The sequence below is a fragment of the Cavia porcellus genome, unplaced genomic scaffold, assembly GCF_034190915.1.
Source record: "Cavia porcellus strain 051 isolate PalLab524CR breed Dunkin Hartley unplaced genomic scaffold, mCavPor4.1 scaffold_1, whole genome shotgun sequence".
In the NCBI taxonomy this organism is placed as follows: Eukaryota; Metazoa; Chordata; class Mammalia; order Rodentia; family Caviidae; genus Cavia; species Cavia porcellus.
Genome location: NW_026947484.1, coordinates 71,647,306 through 71,673,664, shown reverse-complemented (window position 1 = coordinate 71,673,664; position 26,359 = coordinate 71,647,306). Strand labels below are relative to the sequence as shown.

Here is a 26,359-nt window from a genome sequence, read left to right as displayed (position 1 = left end):
CTATCTATTGATATGGCTAACACTGAACAGTCTCCATTTGTTTCCAGTCATCTAACTCACCACACTGTTCCTGCCTGCAGAGCGGACGAGACGGTCATTGCTTTGTCCAGGTCTTTGGTGAAGATTCCTGCTGCTAAGCCATAGGTAGTGTTGTTTGCTCTCTTGATCACTTCATCTAAGGTCTTAAACTTCATGATTTGTTGTACTGGTCCAAATATCTACACCCCAAGAATGAAGGAAATAAATAGTTTAAAGACAGTGTAGTCTCTCTGTGTGTGTACACATGATTTTGCATTGAGTAAAGTTTGCTTCTCATCTCAGATCTATGTGTAAGAATCTGAATAGAGGTTGCAGAAATGGTATAAAAAATAGATAATGCTGCAGGGGATTTAGCTCGGCAGCAGAAGTGCCTACCTGGCAAGCACGAGGTTGTGAGTTCAATTCCCGGTACAAAAGAAAAAAAATTACAAAGAAAACAGATAATGCTCATGAGTTACGTTCTCACTGAGCAAAGCAAGGTACAGATAAATAAAACAGCATTTATTTTCTAGGTGTTGGAATTAAACTTCCAAGAATTTATGACTTAGCATCAAATCACAACTTCAGAATTTCTTTAGAAACATTTCATATTTTCTATATAGTTTTCTTCTTCATCATCTTCCAATTACTACATGCAACAGTAAGTCCAAAAAGCAATGCTCACTCCATTGGATAAATGAATAGACAATAGTTCATGATAAGATTGATGTTTTAAATGTCACTGAGTCATTGACTGAAGTGTCAGGCGTGTTGAAAGATCTTTCTGGTGTTCACTGTTGATTTACACAGTACAGGAAAAGGGATCACCATTCAGGAGAGTCTGCCTGTGAGACCCAGGGTTGTAAATCTAATCAGCACACTGTGATCTAGGAACAGGGCAGCTATTGCAGTAAGTGTGCTCATCTTTTGGATTATTTTAATTCAACACAGCGCATGGCTCCAGGCGGCCACTTGGAAGTGGCAGACTAACTATTCTACACACATTATAGGAACACAGTAGGTTTAACCTAATAGAAAATACTTGCCCTTAGACATTTTTTTCTGTTATTAAAAAAGATATGCAAGAATCACAACTCTAATTAGATAGGACTCTATCAATAATAAAAACATTAAAATTCAATTGAAGACTAAATTGACATGAAAAAACTAGGTATGTTTGATCATTCAAAAATATATTGACTTTTAGTTTTGTTTTTCCCTATCTATTGCATCAGCTTGCAAGGCTGAATAAATGCTTTTCTTCTTGGTTAGAAGATATTTTGAGGGGAAAGAACATGACCTCAGATTCTCTGTCACAGCACGGACATGGGGAACAAATGACTGGAAGGATTATGATGAGTACTTTGAGCTGTGAGTATTGCCTCATCATGGGGTATGACACAACCCTTTCATAGTCAGAGGTGCACCCACACTCAGTGGGTGTGGGGCAGACTGTTTATGACTCCTAAGAAGACAGCTCATCCTAGCTATATGTCACATCTGTGGAAAAGTTTTCTAGATCTTTAGTTGGTGCTCACCAAATATTTAGCCATAGTGTGTAACATATGTTGTAATATATGTGTGTGTGTGTGTGTGTGTGTGTGTGTGTGTATGCTCTCTGTATAATAAGGACATGTGCTATATGTAGAACTGCAACTATTCATCTATTCCATTTTCCCCACCCTTCATGTGCTCTTGCTTCTAGATGATTTTATGTGTACTGTAATGTAATACTTTTACTTACAGTATTATGAGTAAAGCACAGTGTCACTGTGAGTACACAGGAACCAGTCACATAAAATGTATACATATATTTGCAAAGAATACCTTATTTTCATATTTGTGTACAAAAACTACAGCTTCGCAGTACTGAAGAATCTGGGGCCATAGGCCTATGTGAGGAAGGAAGAGATACACATTCATGGATGGCTCTGATGTTGAAAAATACCACAGAGTAAATCTGGCCAAATAGTAGGGTTTCAGTATTTATTTTGGTGATGAGAGGATACGTGAACCATCGCTACTGTGGTCTGCACACTGTACTGCAGATCCTGGAACTTACTGCTTCTAGGTCAGTGTAGCTCAGAATCCTTTCCCCAGCATCTCATTGATCCTCATCCCCAGTACCCAACAAAGCACTGGTGATCCCCATCCCACTCTCTGCCTCTGTGAGTCAACTCATTCAGTTTGTCCTCACAACTGGGAATCATTCAGTATTGATCTTTTCGTGTCTGATGCTCATCACAGAACATGCCCTCCCACTATATTCCTGCTCTCCTAGATGACAGGAGTCTTTTCCATGACTTTACAGCTCGAAGGGAAACCACTGAAGATGGCTGAGCATCCTGGCCTGGATAGGGCTGGAAACTCGTGGCAGGACCTGTGTGTTCCATCCAAGTTTTAGTCTTAGTCACTTTTAACTTAAAGCTTTTTTAATACCAGAAATAAAAGGTAACATTGTTGTGAAAGATGCCCAAGATCTGGTGCTGTCAAGTGAACAGATGATCCACACACACACAGAGAAAACAGGCAAGGCAGGCCGCAGAGGGAGGGAAGGAGCCTTTACCTCCTCTTTGGCGATGCGCATCTCGTCAGTCACATTGGAGAACACAGTGGGCTGGATGAAGTAGCCTTTGTTCCCCCAGGGGCCTCCGCCACACTCCAGCTTGGCCCCTTGTTTCTTCCCACTCTTGATGAGGTCCAGAATTTTATTGTACTGTTCCTTGTCAATCTGTCCCCAGATACCATAGGAGAAGGTATGAGCAATTTATAAGGTTGATGCATTGCTGGGGCTATTAATAAGGGTTCAGTATTCTATGATACTGCCATTGGATTCAATATTGAACCAAAATAGCCAACAGAAGCTCAGAATCATAGGTTCAGTATATTTATTTCTAATACATTATCAGGAGAGAAATTTTGGTGACATTCATACTTAGTATTTACAGGTTTGAAGAATAAAGGCACTATGAGCATACATGATCCTTTCTCACAAAAGTCAATGATTCATTCTGGATGAAAAGGTTTTTGGGATAGCACACACTTGCTGGACACTGTAGTCCTAACTGAAATAATGGGAGTAAAAGCAGAAAAGAGAGCTTTGACTTTGACTTAATTAGACATGGCAGATGGAGCTAGTGCTTTTGCTCTTTCATACTCCTATACTGTATTCATTTGTATCTTCCAGTCCCTGGTTGGTCCCCTTATGGCCTGGTCTATACTCTTAACACCACATTCTGAGCAGAATTTTGGAATCTTCCTTGGTTCTGCTATGTAGGTTGAATTCAGCTGGTCAACTGCAATTGCTATGTTCCTTCTTTTTTAAGTGGGTCACAGGTAAGTAAATGTCAAGCATTATTCAAGTGAATATTCTAAAAAATAATACATATCAAAGGAAAAAGAGAGTTCAGAGTTCTGGTTGGGAATATCAGGGAAGGACATCCTCCCATGAGAGGGAGAAAATGCCTATCTGTTATCTCAATTTGCAGATTTGCAGGCTGAAACACTTCATCATTGGTGAAGACTGCCTTTGGCATGTGTGGTGGGGTTAAAGATTAAAGAGGAAACTAGAGACCCAGGAGGAGGAGAGAAACTCATGGCAGCTCAACTCATTTCTTCTCACTACCTGAGAAGTTGTATTCTTAGTCTTTTTGATTTTTAAATTTTCTACTAATTTTGAACCCCTAGAAAAAAGTTTCATGAAACTGTTTCTCTCTGTATTCAGCTGAGATCTCATATCTACCTAGATTAACATTCCTGCAATCAGAAGCTATTTTATGTAATTTAGCAGTTTCCATATAATGATGCTCATAATTTTTCAGTGCACGCTACTCCTTGGGCTATCTAACCCTCAAAGAATAACTCTTAATTGCCAACAGATTACAGTTGTACTGTTGGCTTGGAAGAAGACATACTTTTACTGTTACATTCTAATTAAGAAAATCAGGTTAAGGGATGATGTTAGATGACCTCAATCTGGTTAAGACCATCTAGTATTTATAAGAATTATAAGGATGCATATTTGTCTGTGCAAAGCTTCTCGGGGCCTAATACAGTGCATTAACTGGACTATGATCTAAAAAATCACGTTTTTTAAAAAAATGTTAAGGTATGGTTTAACAAGTCATAAAACCTCTGTTTGTGACTCTGGTGAGGTCAATCAATCAGTCCCTGCATATAGCTTGCAGGAATAGCATGAAAAGATTTATCTACCAGAAACCTCATGTAATCACTGACTTCTGAAAACACAGGACTGTATACTTAAGAGCCTGGCTACTGACCACGTGTTCCTAGAATCAGTGGCTTTGGCACCACTGTATAGAAAATGGGCTTCTCAGCCCCAGCCCCTCACACCTTAGAAATCCTTGGGTGATCTCAAGAAAAGCTGAGGAGCAGCACACTAGAGTGTGGGGCTGGTGACAACGAACTTAATGTATTCTTGGGAACACATTCAATTCATCCTGATTGGTTTCATCTCACAGAAATACAAACTTGCTGCAAAAATCACAGACTAACCAAGTGAAAACTTGGCTTTTGTTATGAGCCTCAGGCCCTGTTCAACAATGCATGCATGGAGAGGAGCTCTTCACTATGAGATGACTCCTTGGCTCATGGGCTTGTCTATGAAATAGAACAGGGTCATTATACAGTTGTGAATGCTCAGAGCATGTAGTTCAGTTAGATCGAATTTACAAAGTGTTTGATGCCTTTAGCTTGATGGATTGGAAACCAACAGATTGGAAAAAAAGTAAATTCAAAAAAAGAAACAGACATGCCTGTCAAATTATTTGGAAACCACACATGAAGAAGAGTAATGTCAATAGATACATAAAGTCAATTATATATATGTCAATTATATATACAAAATAAATTATATAAAGTCGATTATATATACAAAATAAATAGAGGCATAAAATTTTCACTTACTTAATATACATTTCAGCATACACTATACCCTGAAGCAAGTGCTCTGATAAGTTCTTATATAGATTTTTTTATGAGTCGGGGTATGAATGCTATGTAGTTCAGGTTGGTACTGAACTATATATATATATATATATATATATATATATATATGCACACACATAAATCTACATATATATGTACATATGAAACTGCTCCAATGAACATCTAAGGTTCATTATATAGATTTTGATACTGTAATCTTCAAAATCAAAAAATGTCAACATGCTTTAAAAATTACACGTTTTAAAGAAATAATTTTGACAATTATTTTCTACATAACTTTTGTTGTGACAGGTGCTGAATCTACACACCTATATGATAAAGCCCAGTTTCCTCAAGCACCTATTTTAGAATCTTATCTTTTATTTATTCCTCTTAAAAATAAGTAGCTATATCTCTAAACTAGATGGAAAATGATTGCATTGTGCAGACTCACTAGTGGAGGAAAGTACTGCCTGAACACTGTTCAGTGTTAGTTAAGTTACATACTTTTCAGTCTTATTTTTCTATCAATTTTTAAAACGTTCCATATTTTCATAAGTCAGATTAATAGACTGATAAATATTAGAGAGATAACCACAACAGAAAATTTAGAATCTAATTCTTTTTCAAAATGTGAGATCAATCGTAAATTGAACATAATTTTGGCATACATTTGACAATTTGGTAAATATCATAAATTTAGAAACTACTTATATATAATTATTAAACTTACAAAGAAATATAAAATATAATTCAACTAAAGCAAATTATGGCTTCATTTGTCAGGTATTTTAGGGTTAGCCTGTCTTTGACAGTATGTTAATACTAAGATCATGCTACTTGGATACTTAGGTTGAACAGGAAAACTCAAGACAGTTGTCTAAGTTACCTAGGAGGTGACACCAGGAGATCAAGGAACACACTTTCCTTGTTCTTTTTGGTGGTGCTTTGAGCCTGTCTCAGTGCTTCTCAGAGTTTAGCTGACAATGATGTTCACAATATGATGGATGACTGATTACTTTTCCTTAACCAACTGAACAAGAATAGTTTGGCTTCAAATAAATAGCATGGAACAGTGTATAGGATGTAGTGTGAGAGCATGAGTCTCCATCTACTCGCTAGTCTTCGGAGCATAATCTATCACTGACAGCCCTCTAGGCATGGTGGGCCAGGTGCTTCTTTGTCTTAAGAGTCTCCTATACCCCGAAAGGCCTTAGCAGCATTGTTGGTCCCTACTTACTGGAATCAAGCAGAACCACACCTTCTTGCCAAGTATGATAACTTAAAATCTCTCTAGATATGGCCACAGAACCCCTCGGACAAGAGCAAAATTACCCCTATTTTGGGATTACTATTCTAGGATAGGACCCAAAGGGACAGAGGAAATCAGAACCAAAGATCCAGGATCTTGAATAACAGACCATGACTAAAGAAGCATGCAAGGAAGAAGGAAAGGTGATCTTTCATAAGAAAGTCAGAAATACTCTTATTGATTATGTTTCCAAGGAAATGAGTAAACCATCAACTCAGGGAAATGATTGGGATTTCTAGAGATGAGGATCTCTGAGGACACCTGCACTACCCCTGGAGGGCGAGCGTAACTGAGAAACTGCGGAGACTTAAAGGTGTTCCAGCTGTCTCTGTCTGTGGAATGGCAGCTGAGAGGAGGGGCTCGTTTTGAGGGAGAAATGAGAGACATGTGTAGGAATTTTCAGGTGGACAAAGCATTGTCCACAGTAGAAAGATGTGGTTGGGGACAGCAGGAAATTGACACTCCTTGTTATTATTCTCTCATGTTTAATATCCAGAAAGACTTTAAACTGTTTCTAGCTATGAAAAAATCAGGAACACAAAACCAGAATATCTCTGCTATTGATAAACAGACTTTTCCATCTCCAAGCTGCTATAGTATTGTTACATGGGAAGTGGCAAAAACAAAAGTTACTTTACTCAGCTCCCCTTTCTATTTCATGCTCACCTGAGGGCCATGGTTTACACCTGGGTTCAGAGGATTTCCAAAAACGTACTTCTTCGCACGCTCAACACTCCTTTGAACAAACTCATCGTAAATTGATTCTTCCACAAAAAGCCTGGAGGCAGCAATGCAGGCCTGGCCCTGGTGGACGAACACGCCGATGTGTGCGCTTTCTACAGCAGTGTCCACTACAAAGGCCAAATTAGAGGAGAAAGATTACCTAAGAGTAACCTTAATAAATGTTACCACAGTTTATGCATAGTTCTCAGAGGCAACTTGAGGGTCTTCTGTCAGGGATTCAAGCATCGGCTTTATACATATCCTCTCTTAAAATTCAGATGATAGAGTCATCTTTGTAATCCGTGATTGTGAAAATCATGATAATAAACAGTAGAACCAGGAAAAATAGTGTTTATTATCATAACTTTAATATGGATAATTCTAAGAATGTCGATTTTACCCTAAGATCAAATATCATTGCAAACATATTGCATCAAAATCTGCATTTAGAAAAAGTCCTATCAATATTACTTTTAGATGTCCGTGGGTAACTAAATAAGACAGAAAATCTCAAATGTTCATTGCCTTAATTTTGAACTATTCTTAAACATCTTGATCAATTAAAAAAGTGGTCTTTACATCTCTACAATCACAACAATACATCCTCACAAAATCCAATCATACAACCAGTTATCCTAAAATCTTATTCAAGGAAACATATTTTCAAAATTTATGTAAAAGTCTACCATGTTCGTTTGTCTATGTTTATACAACCTTGTGTATTTAGGTAGTACATTATGCCAATGTTGTTTGACTAGTGTATATTTAACATGAAGAATCAAGTTTTCTTTATGTTTACTATGAGTTTAGTTCTCCAAATGCTGAAGATTCTATTCCACATTAAAGCACCTCAGTGTGAATTTGTAACCTAATCATACAAGTTAAGTTTCTTCAGCAACAGTTTCCTGACAGGCTTAAAAAATGGGGAATGTTGTCACATTTGTGGAATTTTTAATAAGAAACTGCTTTTACAAAGTTCAATTAAAACCGTAAGGCAATAAAACCCAGTTCATGAGCCATTTGTTATTAGTGATAATGTAAAAGTTTAAGAATGAACTAGAAGAATGAATGCCCACTTCTGCTAATAAACTGTTATTTAAGAGTAATTAGGAGGTGCTATTTTGTAACATAAACAAGTGAACCTAGAACATTGTCACATCATAATTGCAGACTGAATGTATGGAAACTCCTATGTCCTGGTAGAGGGAAGACAGAAGCAGTGTAAGCAGATTTAATTCTCTTCTCACTATTTCAATTAATGAGTGCATGACCCAGAGCAAGGGGAGGGTGACCATACAGAATTGTTATCCCTCAGTTTGTCTTGGTCCAGCACTATCAAGTGTCTGAGTATGTTTAACTCAGTGCCAATAACTGAATTAAATAATTACAAAAAAATACATCCTGCTGGACCCAAAAATCAAAACATTTACATTTTTCAGGGTTCAACTGAGGAAACAGAAATCTATTTATCACGAAGAAAGTGTACCTATGATTAACTTACAAAATGTGCTCCAATGTTAAGGTAATTTAAAAAATTTCCAAGAGTAATTCTGTTCTCTAATGAATTCCTTACACTCTGAAACAAACATGTTTTGGAACCCAAGTTCCCTGTCTGGCACGATCAGACCCCAGAAAGGATGGGGGTGCGGGCTTAGCCCAGGTGGGCGTACTCACAGTCAGCGTCAGCAAACACAATGCAGGGGCTCTTGCCCCCCAGCTCCAGCGTGACCCTCTTCAGGTTGCTCTTCCCCGCAGCTTCTTTGATGAGTTTGCCAACCTGAAAGTCACCATCGCCAAGCAGGAGACTCACTATGTGCTCGTGAAGATAGGCTGAGCATTTTACACTTATCTGATGTTGTGACATTACTAGATTTCACTTGAAAGAAACATGACACATTTTTTCTGCAACTGGCATCTTGAGATTTTACCTGATTCTCCCTGCAAGTGTGTACATACGAAGATGAATCAGAAAAGTATGGATGGGCAACACAGAAGAGATGCAGAACACATAGTGGTGCAGATGTGTGTGATCAGACGGGATGTTCCTTTTTATTTTCATCAGAACTTTCATCAGGTTTTGAGCCTGATCCCATGCACTGTGATGCAGCCTAAAGTTACTAACTTGACACTTTGTTCCTCCCTCCACTGACATTCATAGAACTCTGTGCAGACAACTACATAATTTCCACATTTTGAGCTTCATCTTTCTTCTCATTATGTTTCTATCCCCACGTGGTTCTAAATTAAACTCTGCCGTTAGTGGTGTTCAACAAAGATTTAAGTCATCCTAAAATCTTTTCTTGATGACTCAAGGCAGACAAAATCTCTTCATTTTTTCATCTCTCAGTGAACTGCATGAAGACACTTTCAGTACTGGCTTCAGATTGTGTTAGATGTTCACGCTTACATTTGTATAAATTTGGTAAGGAGACAAAGTCCTATCACTGCATACCTCACTTATGCATGATATATTCTGTATACTTGAGAAGTATAAAAGCTCAACAAAGTAATTCAGCAGCTCTGCATGTGGGGAAAGAGGGCATATCCTTAGTACTCTAGGATGTTGATCACTGTGTCAACTTGAGAAGTTTAGAAGTTTAAGTGACTCAGTAGGGGTCCAGAGTCCTCACTTTATAAACATTCTCTGTCAGTGCAAGAGGGCTGAAGAAGATATGAGTGCTGCACACACCCTGGGGCCTTGGAGGGAGGAGTGGCCTTCTTACAATACAAGGGATGATAAATGCTTTCCTCTTGCTTTTGGTTCTTGTTACTTTTTCAGTGTTTTGCCTCCTTGAAATGTTGCCCCTGGGTCTCACCACCCAGCTTTGAAACTAGCTGGGAATGCACTGAAACCTCCACAAACTGTGAGCTAATAAACATATTCTTTCTTAGTTTGGGTGTGAAGTATTTAGTCTCAACAAGGAGAAAAAATAACAAAGTCACTCTGCTCAACAGTGTTGACCACGGTGATCTCATTTAACTTTTCCTTTAACTGTTACTATTCTCTCTCTAGCTTTTTCTTTTTTTTTTCTCTCCCAGTCTCTCTGTCTCTTTCTCTCCCTCTCTCTGTATCTCTCTCTCTGTCTTTCTGTGTCTCTATCCGTCTGTCTCGGTCTCTCTCTGTGTCTGTCTCTCTTTCTCTCTGTCTGTCTATGTCTGTCTCTCGGTCTCTCTCTCTCATTCCTGCAACTTTCTTTTTTCTGTTCTTTACTACACATTCCTTTGAGGGTGGAGTTAGAAGAGAGAATTAGATTGGTTCATTACTGCTGTGTCGCATTGATCCAGTGAGCTGGAACCCACTGTTCTGGTTTCTTCAGAAATGCCACTTGCTTCTTCTCAGATAAGATAATTGTTTTCATTTGTTTTTCTTCTTTGTGGATCATGTCCCACCAAGAATACCTGCTGTAGATGTTTTTTACATTAAAGTAGAAAATCTGAGCTTTTTACTGGACACCTTGACTCACTTAAATAATCTATGTTTTTCTCTTGTTACATAATAAGCATATTTTGATTCTTTTATTACTTGCATTTATTTTCCAACTCCATGTGTCACATTTCAATGAAAAGCTATTTTTATTAAAAAAAAGATGAAACGAGCATTAAAAATTTATGTCATTACTTAACAGATCCTGTACCTTATTTTTTGCTTGACAAGTATGGTTTCTTCACTTGCTTTTGCTTAGAATAGAAAAGCCATTCTCGCTCCCAAAGTCTACCTTCCACATTCTTCTTCTTGAGGTGCTCATGGAAGGAATTCTAATGTTTCTGAACTTTTTGTATAACCAGGCTAGAGAGAACATAGGGCAAGATCCTTGGTAACATCATGGGAAACTGACCTTCTGACTCCCTTTCAGAAGGTACAGGAAAGATGTCCTTGATAAGGAGCTCAGGGTGGGGAGCTGCTCCTTAATTTTCATGTTCTATGGGGAACAACTTCACTCATTCACACATATCATTGTGGCCTGATTTATATTTTCTACCAGAAACTATACGAATCCTATGACACAGTGGTTCTGTTTTTCATGAGAAGGTAAAGAACACACTGAGCACAGTTCAGGGCTTCAGTGTTCGTAGTCAGTATTTCATCTCATCTAAACAACAACTGTTTATGTTGTATACGCAAATTGATAACTAGAGTAAACATCAGAGATCATTAAAGTAAACTTGCGTTTTAAGGAAATGTTGGTTTCAGAACTGTCCCATAAACACCCTGGGCATCATGGGCATGTTTTGCAGCCAGGCTGAGGGAGTAGCATTACCTCTACGGACCCTGTGAAGGCCACCTTGTCCACGTCCATGTGTGAGGAGATGGCGGCCCCTGCGGTGGGCCCATAGCCAGGGACAATATTCACCACCCCGGGCGGAAAACCCGCCTGAAAGGACAAAAAGCAGAATGGGTACAACGGAACTCAGAAAGATGCAGGAAAGGGAGGGTGGGGTGCAGGCTGCTTGTGCGTTTCCCTACACAGATAAAAGTGCTTAAGAAGCTTTGCTCTTTATTACTTATTATTATTATTATGTCATATCCTAGCCCACATGAAAATAACCCAGTGGAGGCAAGATTCAGCTATGCTTCTCTCCCAGGGTAAGTCTGTAGTTTATGTATCATTACTCTAATGAATGCCATCTCAGATTTCCTTATAATAGTCAAAAGAGACAGCATATCTCTAAATGTTCGGTAAAAGGTTTACATAGAGGGAAAGCAGCATGTTTATTATTTATATCACCAAAAGCAAAAAACTAACCAAATTCCCATTGTTAGTTCTCTAGCTGTAGATTGCTTAAGTGACAGTAGTTAGTAGGTAAAATGTTAGGCAATCTGGTCATCCTGCATAGGGTGAAGCCTCACAGACGGGAGTCTATTCCTGTTAAAGAGCTGACTTTGAGGCAAGTTTGCAACTGAGATAGCGTGCTGAGACCGCGTGTCACTTAAATTATAGAACTACATTTTCATGTCTCTTTGTCTAAATTTATTTTGAAATGAAGAACATTTTTAAGGCTTAAATATAGATTTCCTAAATGATAAGTTGTTAAAACTTAATTGCTTAAAGTTTGCTAAGGTATGAAGGAAAAAGAGTAATGAGTGATTTACAAAAATATTTTTCACATGATTAGGAAAGTTGATGAAAATACGTTCCACATACTCTTTGCTACATTTGAAGAAGAAAATATAGAAGAAAGCATAAGAGAAAAGTGAATATAAAAATATTCATTCACAGAAATAAGTTTTAGAAAGAATAGGACAAAAGAACATATAGGCACAATGAACTCTAGCATTCAGGGACTAAAACTAAAAATTAGTTTAAATTGAAACAAATTTTCAGAATCCACTGGGCCATTAGTGGTAGTTAGGAATTAGCACTACATTCCAGCATTGAAAGGGTTCCATATTAATTTTGATATGAATTTGTGCTCCTGAGAGTTGGACAAAAGCAATAAAATAATGGATCAGCAGGTGACTGACCGCAATCCTCTGCTCAGGCTTCTGTTGTGCATTTGGGGGAGACTCAAGCGCACTGATTGCCAGAATTCCCAGCTAGGAGCCCAGCACAGGGCACCCTCACCACTAGATGGAGCCTTCCAGAGCAGTGCAGCAAACAGTAGCTCTAAATGAGTCTGCCCATTGCAGCTGGGGCTCTTGGAGTCTTGTGCACGCTTTGACCCAGGACCCTTGCTTACCTCTTTAATTAAGGATGCCATGTGAAGAGCAGTGAGGGGAGTTTGCTCTGCAGGTTTGATCACCACTGTGTTTCCACAGCTGAGGGCAGGTCCTATCTTCCACACCAGCGTAAGCATCGGGGCGTTCCACTGGAAAACAACATTCCACACTGTGGGTTTGTTTTCCTCAAAGGCCAAGTTATTAATGTAATTTCCATATTATGTATCTCCCCCTCCCCAGTAGTTGTTAAAGAATGACTGCAGTAGTTGGACAGACATCCAGTGTGTGCTGTTTTAAGTCAAGGCCAGAAGGAACTATCAATGGCAAAACTCTTAATTAAAGCATATAGAAGGGACAAGAATAGAGCCCTATTGGGGCTCTATTGGATGAAATGCTGTTATTTTAAATTCTTATTCTACCAGGAATAAAGTTGCTACCTGATTTTGAATAATAGCAAACACCATAGTGACTTTGTTTCTAGTAGACTAAGAATTCATTTGACTTCCAAAAGTGGCTATTCTCTTCTGCCCCGGAGAAATCTTAATTATTTATGGGAGAAAGGCTCTGTATTTGTGGTGCCGGGTTTCCAGCACAGGTCTTCATACAGATGGCACATGGGCCCCACTGAGCAACTACTCCAGTCCAGGGAGTCGAAAGTGTTAAAAGGACACAAGGTTGCTCAGGAGGAGAGCTTGGGCTACGGTCACAGAACAACCCCCGAGTAGCCCTGTGAACCCAGAGAAGTCTCCTTTTCTCTATTAAGGACTGATAATACCCTCTACTGCAGAAAGCTGTCCTATGAGGTGACATTAGCATTTAGGTTTTGTGGCTTTAATGAATTCTTGGAGAGTTTTCAATGAGTAAGAAATTTCATTAAAATTATTAAATATTTGTCCTTCTTTGAAGGACAAATTGAAAGAAAGAAAAAACAAATGATGCTCACTTTCTTATTTAAGAATTTCAAAACACTTCAAAGTCTTTTTATTTGAACTTTTCAAGGATTTCAATCATGTTTAGACAGTATCTTTTATGGTGGGCTTCAAGGGAAACTTTCATAATTATACTGAAATGTGCTGTTTTCTCTTAGGGGTATCAGAGTCTTTTATCTAAAAGGCCCAATTTATTCTAATTCAGTGTTTCAAATGCCTCTATTTCATTTAAATTTACTATTTCATTTAAATTTTCTATTTCATTAAAGTTTTAAAAACTTGAAAATATTAATATCGTTTCCTATTTATCTAGAGAAAATAATCATGAAATTCACATGCAACTGGAAGAGATCCAAAACCATAAAAATAATCCTGGGCAAAAGAGTAAAGCAGAAGACATCGCAGTCATTGGATGCATTCACTTATGTTACAAAGCCACAGTGATAAAGAACCATGATGCTGGCATGAAAACAGAAATGTGGGTCAATGCAACAGGACAGAGGATGCAAAACCACACAAAGCACATTCAGGTAGCTGATCTCTGACCAGGGAGTCAAAACTATATACTGGAGGAAAGATGGACTCTTTACACATGATTTTAGGGAAACCAACAGTCCACATGCGGAAGATTGAACCTGGAGACACATCTCTTACCATGCTGTAAACTAAGTTCAAAATGGATTACAGACAGTTAAAATACAAACAATCTGTTCAGTACAAAATAGGTAAAACTCTTGAAGGCATAGGCACTGAGTTTCTGATCAGAAATGCCAATTATAGAAGAAGCAGAGTCAGGGCTATAAAATGGAATTGAATGAAATTAAAAACTTTTTCATAGCAATGTAAAACAATTAAAAGAATGAAAAGACAGTACACATGATGGGAAAAAATACTGCCAGGTACTTCCCAGAGGACTAATATCTAGACTATGTAAGGAAGTAAAAACAAAAACAAAAACAACAAACCAAACAAACAAAAAAAGACTCCCTAAAGTAAAAGAACCACTCAAAACCTGGGCATGCAAAATAAATAGATACTTTTCAGAAGTACAAGTGACCAGTAAAAGCAGATAAAATGTTCAAAATTTCTTGCTATTTTAGGAAGGCTAATGGTTTCAAACCACACTGAGAATCTATCTGATTCCAGAATGAGTGACTGTATCAACAAATTGAATAGCAATAAATACTGGTAAAGCTGTGATGAAAAATGAGTTCCTCTAAATTGTTGATGGGAAAGTACCCTAGAATCACTGCTATGCATGTCAGTATGGATATTCCTCAAAAAACTAAAATCAGAAATTCTGTCTGACCCCACTATGCCCCTTCTAAATATCTTCCAGAAAGATTGAAAGACATCACAGTTTATGGATACATGCATTTATAGGTTGGGAGTAACAAACCTCATTTAATCTTATAAATGACCTGTGTGCACATCAGCAGATAAATAAGCAAAGAAGATGTGGTATCTAAATATACCAGACTTCTACTCTGCCATAAAAAAGATGCACTGGAGTCATTTGATAAAATGAATGCACCTTGAGAGCAAAATGTTAAGTGTAATAAATCAGAAACACAAGTTTAAACATCTCAAGGCTTCCTGTACATGTGAAACCCGGGATTTCAATAAATTACAGAGAAAAATAAAAGGTAGATTAGAGGAAGCAAACTAATTTTTTGGAAAAGGGAAGAGACCAAGTGACAGAGGCATCTGGAAGAGAAAAGAAGTAGGGAACTAGAAAAACAAAAAGATGTCTTACTTGTGCACCTACTTAGGTAATCCTTGTGCCCTGCCAACAGGCACCAGTGAAAACACAGAAATGTCTGTCAGGAATTGAACACCTTTAATGCTGCTGTTGTCTGTGATGAGAAGTCTGAGAGGAGGCAGAGCGGGGGAGAGAAGGAGGCACATGCCACTGCAGGGCTGTCCCACAGCAGGAGAGTCCAGGGTCCTCTTACTGTAACATGCTGACAATGCACAGCTTGTAGTAGGAGTGCAAAATGCAAGGTTTTAAAAGAACTCAGAGTAAAAGCTTCAGGTTTTTGGATTCAGGAACACTGAAGCACACTCAAGAGATACATCAGGGTATAGACAGATTTTGGTTATTTCCTGAATTACATCCCATAAATTCAGTCATAGGAAGCCTGATTTGATCAGGTCCTATTTGTTGAAATTTACTTCAATTTTAACCAGTAAAGAAGCATCTAATTTTTTCAGAGAAATCTTGATTATCAAATTAAAAGGGCTTATGTTAAATTAGACTTTAAAAAAACCTACACAGGAGTGCAACTTACAGGAAGGATTTGGCCGCACACTCCAATAGGTTCACGTCTCGTGTAAGTGAAGAAGTCTCCATCTGGAAAAGAAAGCACACACCCAGCTCTATAGGGAGCTAATCTACTTGAGTTTGGAAGGATGGAGACTTGAAACTGATGTGAGTGGAAGATGAAAATAGTAATAAATTTTTTGGAAAGGAATATCTTAAATAACTTACAAAATAGATATTTGAGCCCTCAGATAATTGTTTAATTATTTTGATCTAACTGTCCTGAGTTTGACAGACACGGATGCCCATAGCTGGCCCACAGTGGAGCAACCAAGAAGGTTTGAGAGTCACACTATGGAAGGGTAGAAATGTCACATTGGGAATGAAACCCAAATAATTAATGCCAGAGGCCAGTTATGAAAAGTTTGGGCTCTTCCATCGTCACCTCAAATCAGTAATTATAACTGAAAGACTGTTCCTATGTCACAATTTCTAACCTACCCTTAATGTTCTGCCTTATTATACTGAAAAACCTTCAAAGGCTTTTGCTGAATCATCACAGAACATCCTAGGTTACAACTGTGTTGGCTTAACCTCAGGTGAGAATACTTTTGCTTCACTTGGCTGCATGTTCAGAGGGCGTGTTTATGGTTATTCAGCTCTACAGTCCTGACCCATCCCCGCTCAGTCCTGAGGTCACCCAGAGCTCCTCACCGCTGGGGATGGTGCGGCCCTGGATCTTGTCGGCCCAGCCTGCACAGTAGCGCAGTCCTTTTATACACATTCCTAACTCCATCAGATACGCAGAAGCAAAGAGCATTCCACCATTTGTTGCCTCCATTGTCTGAAAAACAGATCAGTCGTTAATTTAAAATTGTACAAAAATTTTAGATTGAAAAACATATGGCCAATATGTGGAATATGGAGAGAATTTAGGACATACAAGAAATTTGAAATCAACTTAATTAATTTTCTCTTTAAAAATAGAAATTAAAAAATGTTTTATATTAACCTGTATGTAGGTCAATACATACTGTACATACTTGTACTGTAATACTACGTAAAATGTGTAAGAGATTGCAGTTGCTAAACCAGAGTGCTGACTGTCTCATTCTGAGTGCTTTTACTAACACAGTTTGATATTTGCTGCATTGAGAACTGGATAAGGTGGTTGTTTCAATAAGATTTCAACATGGAGACAATATTAGTGATTTTTAATCATGTTTGAATGATCATTTTAGCGCTCTGATGGCTGAGACCAGAGGACTACCACAAATTCCTAGCCTGCCTGGTCTCCATGTGAGTCAATGGAAACAAGAATTGTCTCAAAAAACTCATTTGTAATTTTGGACCATTAGAATATAATTAATCAACTTTTAAAAGCATAACATCTGGGTCTTTAATTCATGATTTCTTCACCAGCAATTTCAGTTATGGAACCAATGACAAAGAAGTTTGTTGCAGTGAAATAATTTGGATATGTTCACAAAGTCAAGTAAGAAACTCAATAAAAGTCTAGGATCAAGTAAGTTTAAGCAACTTAGTACAATGTTCTAGAAGATTCCCATCCTGCTACCATTTAAATGCTTGTTAATATTCTAGAGTAAAGGAAAGAAATTTCTTTAATTTGACTTCACTGAGTAATTGCCAAAATTTATCCTATAAAACTAGTTATGGTAGCAGAAGTTAAGATCACCTAGAATTAGCTAGAAGATGACTTTTGACAATAATCCCAGGCCTAACACTCCTACAAGTTTGCTGAAGGCTGAGTGTTTTTCCTTTTTAAAATAGAGAGTGTGTAGTTTTCACAAAAATCAGTCATGTTGCCAATTTGAAGAGTGATTGCTTCATCGAGATGCCCCTTGCATCCAGCGTGGTCATACTCACTGCCAGCAGCAGACGATCTCTTTCAAGTAAGTCAGCCAGCTTGTGGAGGAGGCGGCCCCTCTCTGAGGCATCCATAGTGCGCCATGGAGAGCCAATCTGAAAGGCTTGTCTTGCAGCCCGCACGGCTTTGTCAACATCTGCCTGTAATTCAGGGAGAATTCAGTTCAGTGCGCTCAGCATCCTGGCAGAGCTGCTAAAATAAAGATATTCTTGTGGCTGTGTCTTTTAACTGTATCTGGCTTTCTCTCACATGTAATATTTAAGTGTATAGGAGCATAGATAGTCATGGTAGATAATCTACAGCTTTGCAATAAGAAAACCTAGATTTAGATTTTTATTGGAAAACTTCTGAGTCATCCATTCATCCATACATCCATCCATCTGTATAAAGATTTTCATGCACAATCTAACCTATAACATTCTTCTTTTAAGTATCCTAATGATGAACTACTCTATTGAGGGGACTGTCCTTTTGAAATATGGTAAATCCAGATCGTCACCTACCATCTTATATGTCATGAATAGCATTTATTCCTCTGTCCCTAAGAGCAGTTATTTCCATGGACCACCTTATAGTTAACCAAAATCCACAGATGAGGATGTCTTTCATTTAATTTAACACAGTATCTTCATATAACATACATACACTTGCACATGTACTTTAAATTATGTCTAGATTACCTATACTATGTGCTATAATATACATTCTGTACCAGTAGCTATGATGTTATATTGTTTGGAAAATAATGATAAGAAAAATGTCTGCACACATTCAGTGTAATAAGCTCATCCCTGTGAGGCCCAACTTCATTGTTTGTGTCAGCAACAACATTGTCATCAGAGTTGGTTGACTCTGGAAAGGAGGAATTTGGATACATAGAGGGTCTGCTCTATTCTAAGGTGAAATGGTATGCCACATTTTAAAAATTCTGCTTTTTTTTTTCTCTAAATTCATGGTAGGTAACCTCATGAGTTCTGTTGCAGATTAAATGAGGTAACTTGTGATCTGTATTTTTTAACGTGAGAGGTATTATGTTAAATATTTCTGGACAGTTACAATTGTTACTACAATGGTAGAAGTCGAAGTAGCATTAAAGTACTATAACCCTCAGCAATTCCGGCTTACTGTAATGTATTTTGAATAATACCCTCTTCCTGCATCTTTTGTTATTTTATACTGCTGACAGCTTGCCTTTCCTGTGTTTCTTGTTGTTACCAGGCTAATTCTTTTCATGTAAGTCTATTTTGCTACTTTCATTTTAATGTTTCTAACTGTTCTTTTTTTTTTTTTTTTTTTTCCTGTATCCCAGGGTGTCCTTGAACTGGCAAGGATCTTCACTGCCTCAGCCTCCAGAATTCTGGGATTAGAGGCATGCGTCACCATGCTGGGCATTGTAGCTGTTCCTTTAACCTGCACTCCCAAGACTAAAGTCCCCAGGTCAGTATTCCTGGGCCTCAGAAGGCCCTTTGATCCAGTCCTTGTCTTCCAGAGGTCGCGCCTTGCCAAGAAAGTTCTACCAGCACAGACCCTTGTTTTCCAAATCCTTTGCTTTTTTAGCCCTCAAATATTTTTTCTAGTATCACTGAATCCTCACTGGACTAACCTAGCTTGATGATACCTACTTATCGTGCGGCCCTTCGATGTTCTTTATAGCCCCCAGTCACTGCAATGATCTTCACGGATGTTGTTTCACATTGAGTAGAGCACGAGATCCAGCAGAGCAGAACTAAAATCGGACTCCAGCATAATTCTTATAGCTCTGCAGAGCACTTCCAATAATGTCCCCTTGCAATGAACATTTACTGCGATCTGTGTTATAGAGCACAGTTCTTTTTATTCTGGGACTACAATAGGCAGTTAATAAATGCTTCATAATTTTGTTAGCCATCTTTTGAATCTATCGTGTTACCCTCATATAACTTTATTGATGTATCATAAATGATGGTTTAACTGATTCCATTGTGTAACAAAGATTTATATTATTCAAAGGTACAAGGCATAAAATTTTATGCTTTTGATTGTTTCTTTTTCTTTTACATATTTTTTTAAATTCAAGACTAGCAGTTTGATTCAATGACTAACATTTTCAGGGCTACAGTGTTTTTCTAATGAGTCAGAAAACAGTTTGGTGCATTAACTCAAACTTGCTACCAGCAGAAACACTACTGCTTAAGACACTGTTATTTTTTTAAGTAAAGACCCAACATCTGAGTGTGTGCAAAGAACTTGACTGATGATAAGCAGCCAAATTCCTCATAAGTCTTGATAGGGAAGACTGAACTCTTCCGCAGCTCCCAGCTCATATATTTCCATATTACATTTATTCACGGATGAAGAAAAAAAGTTTTCAAATTAGTTTTAATTTTATCCTTGTCATACAAACTCTCACACTTTGTCCCCACCAATTATTTGTTAGTTCTTGCTGTAGTATCAGAAGCAGTTTGCAGGATTACTCAACACAGCCAAAAACAGCCACTGAAGTGAGCCCTGTAACCACCCATATCTCACTCTGCTCTGGAAACTCCATGTGTGCCCGCCCTTCCTCCTTGCTTTGTGATAGCACTGAAAGCCCAGTCTTAGTTCAATTCTACCCGTACATTCAGTCCCTGAAACTTCTGGCTCATTACCTAAAGAGTCAGTTCCAATTACCAGGTTTACTGTGAGTAGGCACATTACAAGAACCACTACATATGTGCTTGTAACACAAGGATTAGAGGCAAATACAATGCTCCCTAATCACACAAGGAATTCTTCGAGAAGGCTTGAAAGAAGTATAAAACCCTATAGTGACCGAGGCTTTAAACGTGCCTGGCACTTTTGAAGACCTTATTAGCAATATGATATTGAGTAATTATTCAACCATTCAACTCTGCTATTTTATCATCATTTATAAGTACAACTATAAGTTTTATCTTTCCTTTAAAATTATTTTTGTGAGTATTCAATTAAAGCGGTAGTTTGAGTTAAGAATTGTCTGAATCATCTGCATTTTCTTACTATTTAGGTAGAAGGTATCTATACTTTTAACTGCTTATTCAATCTTTCGTTTTAAAGGTATCGATTCATACTATTTGACAGACTTTTAGTAAAAGAAATTTATAATGTGTTATCGAATATAGTGTCTAAACATCATATATTAGCTTTAAATTTTTCATCTAGCAATTTAAAAAGAACTCTTTTATAGAAGGATTTCTCTCCTCTTTCAAACGTGATTAATCCTTTATTGTACCAACTGCGTGTAACGAAAATGTATTATGCACTCTGCATTTGAAAAGCAGGGAAAACTACAAGAAGAGAAATAACACCGACACCTGACTTTAAGGGTCGTCATTATTATAAGATGACCCAGTCCTCTTCACAGGCCAGGACTGTCCCACAGCCCCGTGTCCAAGCCACGTGTCCACTTTTCAATGTGGTGGGAAGTCAGGGCCAGTGAGAGGCAGCTGAGCCCGGCATGAAGCAGAGCTGGATTCAGAAACTCACCTTATCCCCTTCCTCCACCTCACAGATCACCTCTTCCGTTGCAGGATTAATGACGGGGAATTTCTTGCCACTCACTGAATTATGCCATTCGTTGTTTATGAAGATCTGTGGGGATGCAGACAAAGGACATTAAAAAGCCGCACCTACGGGAAAAGTCTATGAATTTACACTGAAGCATCACACAATGCCTTAAATTTTTTCCTATCTAAAATTTTCCTGGTTGTAACTGACCTTTTACATACAAACACACATACATACACACTTGAATGTCTGCACACAAATGTAAAGTAATATTTTTTAAGTTTCACGAAGGTATGCAGTCTTTTCAATGCTTGAAAATACAGACTGCAGAAAACAATTTTAAAATTGTTGTTGTTGCCTCAGATAGCGGGAATATGAGACAAAAAATAGAAGCTTTGGTCAGCTTGATCTATTTTCCACTTCAAATTCTGAGCATGATCGTTTTAGGATACTTTAACTTGAAATCATGACTGATTACTTTCTGATACTTTACCTTGCTTTTAGAAACTGGTTTACATGAAATTTGCTTAGAAACTATTGGTCAGTGGTCTGCATTTTGTTGATTTGATTTAAAAGCATAGATGTCCCCAACTGAGAATCTCTGATTAATCAACTCATAAGTAAGACTTGAAAATGAAGATGAAGGTGGTTTGTGATGAATTTGGAGGCTCCAAGTAAGCAGCTTGACCTATATTTTGAATCAATGAATGCTTTGCAAATAGTGCTTTTAAAGTAGCAAAAATTCTTTGAAGTACAGAAACCAGCTTATGAATTAACCCAGAATCTATTTTAATGAGCTAAGGATAAGAGCACGGGGCTTTAGTGAAGGATGCAGTACTTAGTTTGGCATTATGAGTCACTTCTCTTCTTTTGTGAATAAGATAATTAGGGAATAAAAGAAATTGCTATAGATAACATGATGAATGAAGTAATTGTAAATCCCTGGTACTCTGACATAGTTTCTACTTCTGCGTTATGGAGGATTTAGTAGCTACCTTAATTACCTTTTGTGTATTTTAGTTTTCTTAGCTATACATTTAGCATTTTTTTTCTAGCTTCCTGTGTGTTCATAGAATTTTTAAAATACCTGACCCCTATAGTTGTGTTAAATGGATACAGAGTAGTACAGGCTAAAAACTTTTTAGTATAACATTGATGATATCTTTGTTGGGTCTGTTGAAATGAGGCATCCTGGCAACAACCTAATATTCTGTTTCCTGTCGGCCTTTGACAAGATTAGCAAAAAAAGAATGATGTTGTAAAAGGAAAATTTTCTTAATCCATTTTAATCACTATGTTAAGTATATGCTATTCTTGTAGGAATTTTAGACTCAGGATATTTCGTGTAATGTAGATGCACAGTAATGTAAAGACATCAACATTATCAACTTCACAGTATTGGTTAGAAATTATAGATGTATATGCAGGCTCTTAGGATTGGAGTGTGTCTTATTCTATTTAGAGAAACAATCAGTGGGAATGGCAAAGTAACATACAAATTGATTTCTACACTTTTCATTTTGGATATGTTAGACTTAAAAAGATACATCTTGTTATCTTTGACAAACAAGTACCGGTTTCTGAGGTGCAGTTTAATATCCAGGTCATTGTTTTTGGAAAGCTTTGCCTTTCCAGAGTAACAGTTACTATGTTACAGTATGTTTAGCACAAAACTATAAAATTTTTAAAAAGCAGTCTCCAAATATTTCAGCCTGACATCAAGTTTGTTTTTTGCTGGTGGCTAGAGGAAGCCCTATTATTCTTTTCGGCTGATGAGCAATTTTGGAGTCTGCAGTAGGATTCCCTTTCACAAAGTCCCTTAAATTCACTTGATCAGCTCCTGCTGCCCTAGGCCCCAGTGGGCAAGTCTCTCTGTGCTCTCTTAAGGGAACCAATTCTTCCTTTATGGCAGAGAGCTTTGAAGATGTTCCATTTTCAGTGCTCAAAGATTTCTTTTAAGACATTCCAAGGGAGAGGGAGGCTATGTAGAATCACTTTATGACTTGGCTGTGTGGATTTTCAGACCTGCAGTTCATGTTGACTTGAGTGGTTGTTGATGTATACAGCAGGGAGTAAATGTGTTGCAAACCTTTGTCAACCTTAGGGACCAAAAAGTGTGCCAAAGAGTGGAGGGAAATAGGACTAGAGAAGAAATAGGTGAAAGAAAAGAAAGAATAAACAATACCAGAGCCCTGGGACATAGTTAGGTGGGGTATAAGGGATTCAAAGGGAGATCTGTCACAGCCATTTCAGGTTAAACCCTGAGGAAACATGCAAAATGTTGAGTAAAAAATATTTCTGTCTTGTCTGCTTTTTTTGTTACCAAGGATCAAACTCAAGACCTTGTGCTTTCCAAGCAGATGTTTAAGCTGCTTTGCTAAATCTCCAGTTGAACATTTCTGGTTTTCAAAGAAGAGAAATGTAAAAGAAAATTAAAGAGAACAAATGGAAGAAAAATTCTAATTGTAGTCAAAGAAATGGAAACAAAATGAGACATTGACTAAATCAAAAAAGGAGAAAGAAAATTTTCCTTTAATTCTTGATTTGTCTTACTGAGTTCAGTCTTATGAGTGTGTGTAATCTCTTCACCATGTGTAAAATGTCCTTCAGCCTTTTCAGTTGAGTCAAGAAAACAGCAACTTGACACATTTACTTTAAGCCAGACTGCCCCTGTGTCTTGCAGATGTAAAAAGTACTTGTCGGCTACCTCTGTGTAACATGCATACGTCACATGTTGAAGGAGTGAGGTGTACAAGACTAGAAAATTCAGTACCTATCTCACATTGAGCAGTATTACGATCCAGTGCTGCAACTGTGTGTGTGCAATTCCTTTTCCTTCTAAAGAAAATACCAAACACAGGGCAGCATTCAGTTCTTTATTTGTATTTCATCAATTTGTTCCTAAAAGGTATAGGAAGTTCAGTGGAAATATCAGATAATGTATCGTAGGATGGCAGGGTTTTCAGTTAAGGCCAAGTTTTGAGAAGGGTCATATTTATGCGAATTTCCAAGGAACAAATTCTTTCAACAATGCCAGTGTTGTAATAAGTCAGGCAGAAATAGAATATCAGAATGTCAAGTATTAGCACCACTTTACATCTCTTCCAAGCAATGATGTTGCATTTGTGTGAACTTATGTTATATGCATAAGTGCATATAAAACCATCTCAATACCGCAATGTGGTGAATCAGGTATGTGTGAATACAGTGCACACCCTCAGCTACAGGGATGTGCATGCTGTTCATGCTGTCTCAGCTTCACTGTCTTCCTTTTAGCATTTACAGTGCTTACCCTTAATCATGCCACTTCTCTGCTTTCTCTCAGCAGTTTGCTGCCCGCCCTTTTAGGAGACTGGGGATAGGCCATGATGTCCATATAAGGTGGAGACAATGTTAGGGTTTTTCACTGGGAAATGAGGGAGTGGTGCCTGTACTTTCTGTAGTGCGTAATCCATGCATCCTTCTACCCCAGGTTCCTGAAGATACTGCGAATTACAATTTTAGATATAAAACACACTTTTTTTAGCATACCCCTCAAATCTGACTCACAATTTCTTTTTACATTTAAAGATCTCTCTGCTCAGGACACCAGGAAATCTCAGTAACCTGTTGCCCCAATGGAATAGAGGGCTCTCACTTATCTAGAGAAATCTTCTATCTGAAATCCTACAATACATGGATGACATTCTCTTCTGTGCCCCTTCTCAGAAACTCTGAGACCAGGATACTTAGCACTATTCAGCTTTTTACCCAAGCTGGGATGCAAAGTTTCTTGATCTAAGATACAACTTAGTAGCTCCTGTGTAAAATACTTCAGTTTAATCCTGTTCAAGAGAAATTAAACGTTATGGAAAGAGTATATTGCATTAATTACTTTCTTTCCCTTTGTAAAAACCTTAAACCAATTTAACGTGATTCTGGGGCATCCTGCACCTTTGGTATCTCAAGAGTCTAGGTTTTATGAAGTAGCAAAATCTCTTTATTCATTCATTGAAAAACATAAAACATCTAATACTTCTACTTTAATTTGAGAACTTTTCAAAAACTCAAACAAGCACATTTACTTACTATTGTATTAAATCATCCTGTAGGGTAACATTTCAACTTGCATATTTCCAAGAAAAATGAAATCACCCTGAAACTCTCACCCCAGGCCCGAGGGTTGACATGTTGCCTTGTAGGATATTTAAGAAGAAAACTGGGTATAATAACCAGGCGATGGCCATCCTGGTTAGGCTCAGTGACAACAGAATGTAGTCACTATGTAGACCAGACTGGCCTCAAACTCACAGCAATCCTCCATCATCAGGCTCCCGAGTGCTAGAATTACAGGCATGCGACACTATGCAGAACTCGACCTGCATTTTATACAAGGCTTAATCTTTATATTTGCAAAAGGCTTCTCACACAAGTCTAGTTACTTTATCCTCTTATATTTCAGAGAGGTGGACCTTATGGAAATCCCAGGCAATGCAGTCAGTGCATGCTTGTGGTACTCACCTTAGTGTACTGAATCTTCCAGTCAGCCAGGGGGGCAGGTATGGCTGGTTTTGCTGAGGACATTTCTGCTTCTGCTCCTGGAACACAGGTGAGGAGCTGGGCAATTTGATTCTGATATTGCACTTGGCTTACTGTGCTCCTTTTTATCTGCAGCGGATAAAATGTATTTGCATGCTGGGATATGATTGGGGGAAGAGAGTGGGAGTTAACAAAGGGATGGGACTATTTATTCATACACCCAGAGTAGGAAGCCTTTGACTATATGCTTAAATCTTTAAGAAAACCAGGATTCAGGTACTGAAGTTGCATCTGGAGACAGGGCACTCTTTGCAGATGAACTGATTTGCAGAGCTGAAGCCTGTGATGAGGATTGGCAGCACAGCTGCTCTGGTCACCAAACCCAGTTATTTTTATTGTTTCTTGATTTTCATGCTCATTATGCTCCAGTACAACTCTCCATTCTGCTCTGATTATTGTGAATTATCAAAAAAAAAATTACTTCTACTGAAATTACTAGTTTCCCAGAATATTGAGTTTAGAAGGGAAAAGAAAATTACTGAATAGTTTTTCCAAAATGAATATGGGAATTTCAGTTTTCTTCCAGTTTTCAAGTGGA

At 37.9% G+C, this 26,359-nt stretch overlaps 1 protein-coding gene across 1 annotated transcript in view; it reads right to left on the bottom strand.

The window, feature by feature from the left end:
* The window catches only part of LOC100733140 (aldehyde dehydrogenase 1A1-like), a 32,240-nt gene extending 6,380 nt beyond the window's left edge, over positions 1-25,860 (bottom strand). The window contains exons 1-11 of the mRNA XM_003472283.4: positions 25,744-25,860; positions 21,223-21,327; positions 17,739-17,879; positions 16,566-16,695; positions 15,880-15,941; positions 12,680-12,808; positions 11,260-11,373; positions 8,675-8,777; positions 6,944-7,128; positions 2,585-2,749; positions 61-218 (exon numbers count right to left, since the gene is read on the bottom strand). Of these exons, the coding sequence (XP_003472331.2) occupies positions 61-218; positions 2,585-2,749; positions 6,944-7,128; positions 8,675-8,777; positions 11,260-11,373; positions 12,680-12,808; positions 15,880-15,941; positions 16,566-16,695; positions 17,739-17,879; positions 21,223-21,327; positions 25,744-25,806 (1,355 nt within the window). The 5' untranslated portion in view covers positions 25,807-25,860. The remainder of the gene's footprint in view (positions 1-60; positions 219-2,584; positions 2,750-6,943; positions 7,129-8,674; positions 8,778-11,259; positions 11,374-12,679; positions 12,809-15,879; positions 15,942-16,565; positions 16,696-17,738; positions 17,880-21,222; positions 21,328-25,743) is intronic.
* Positions 25,861-26,359: the final 499 nt, after the last annotated feature.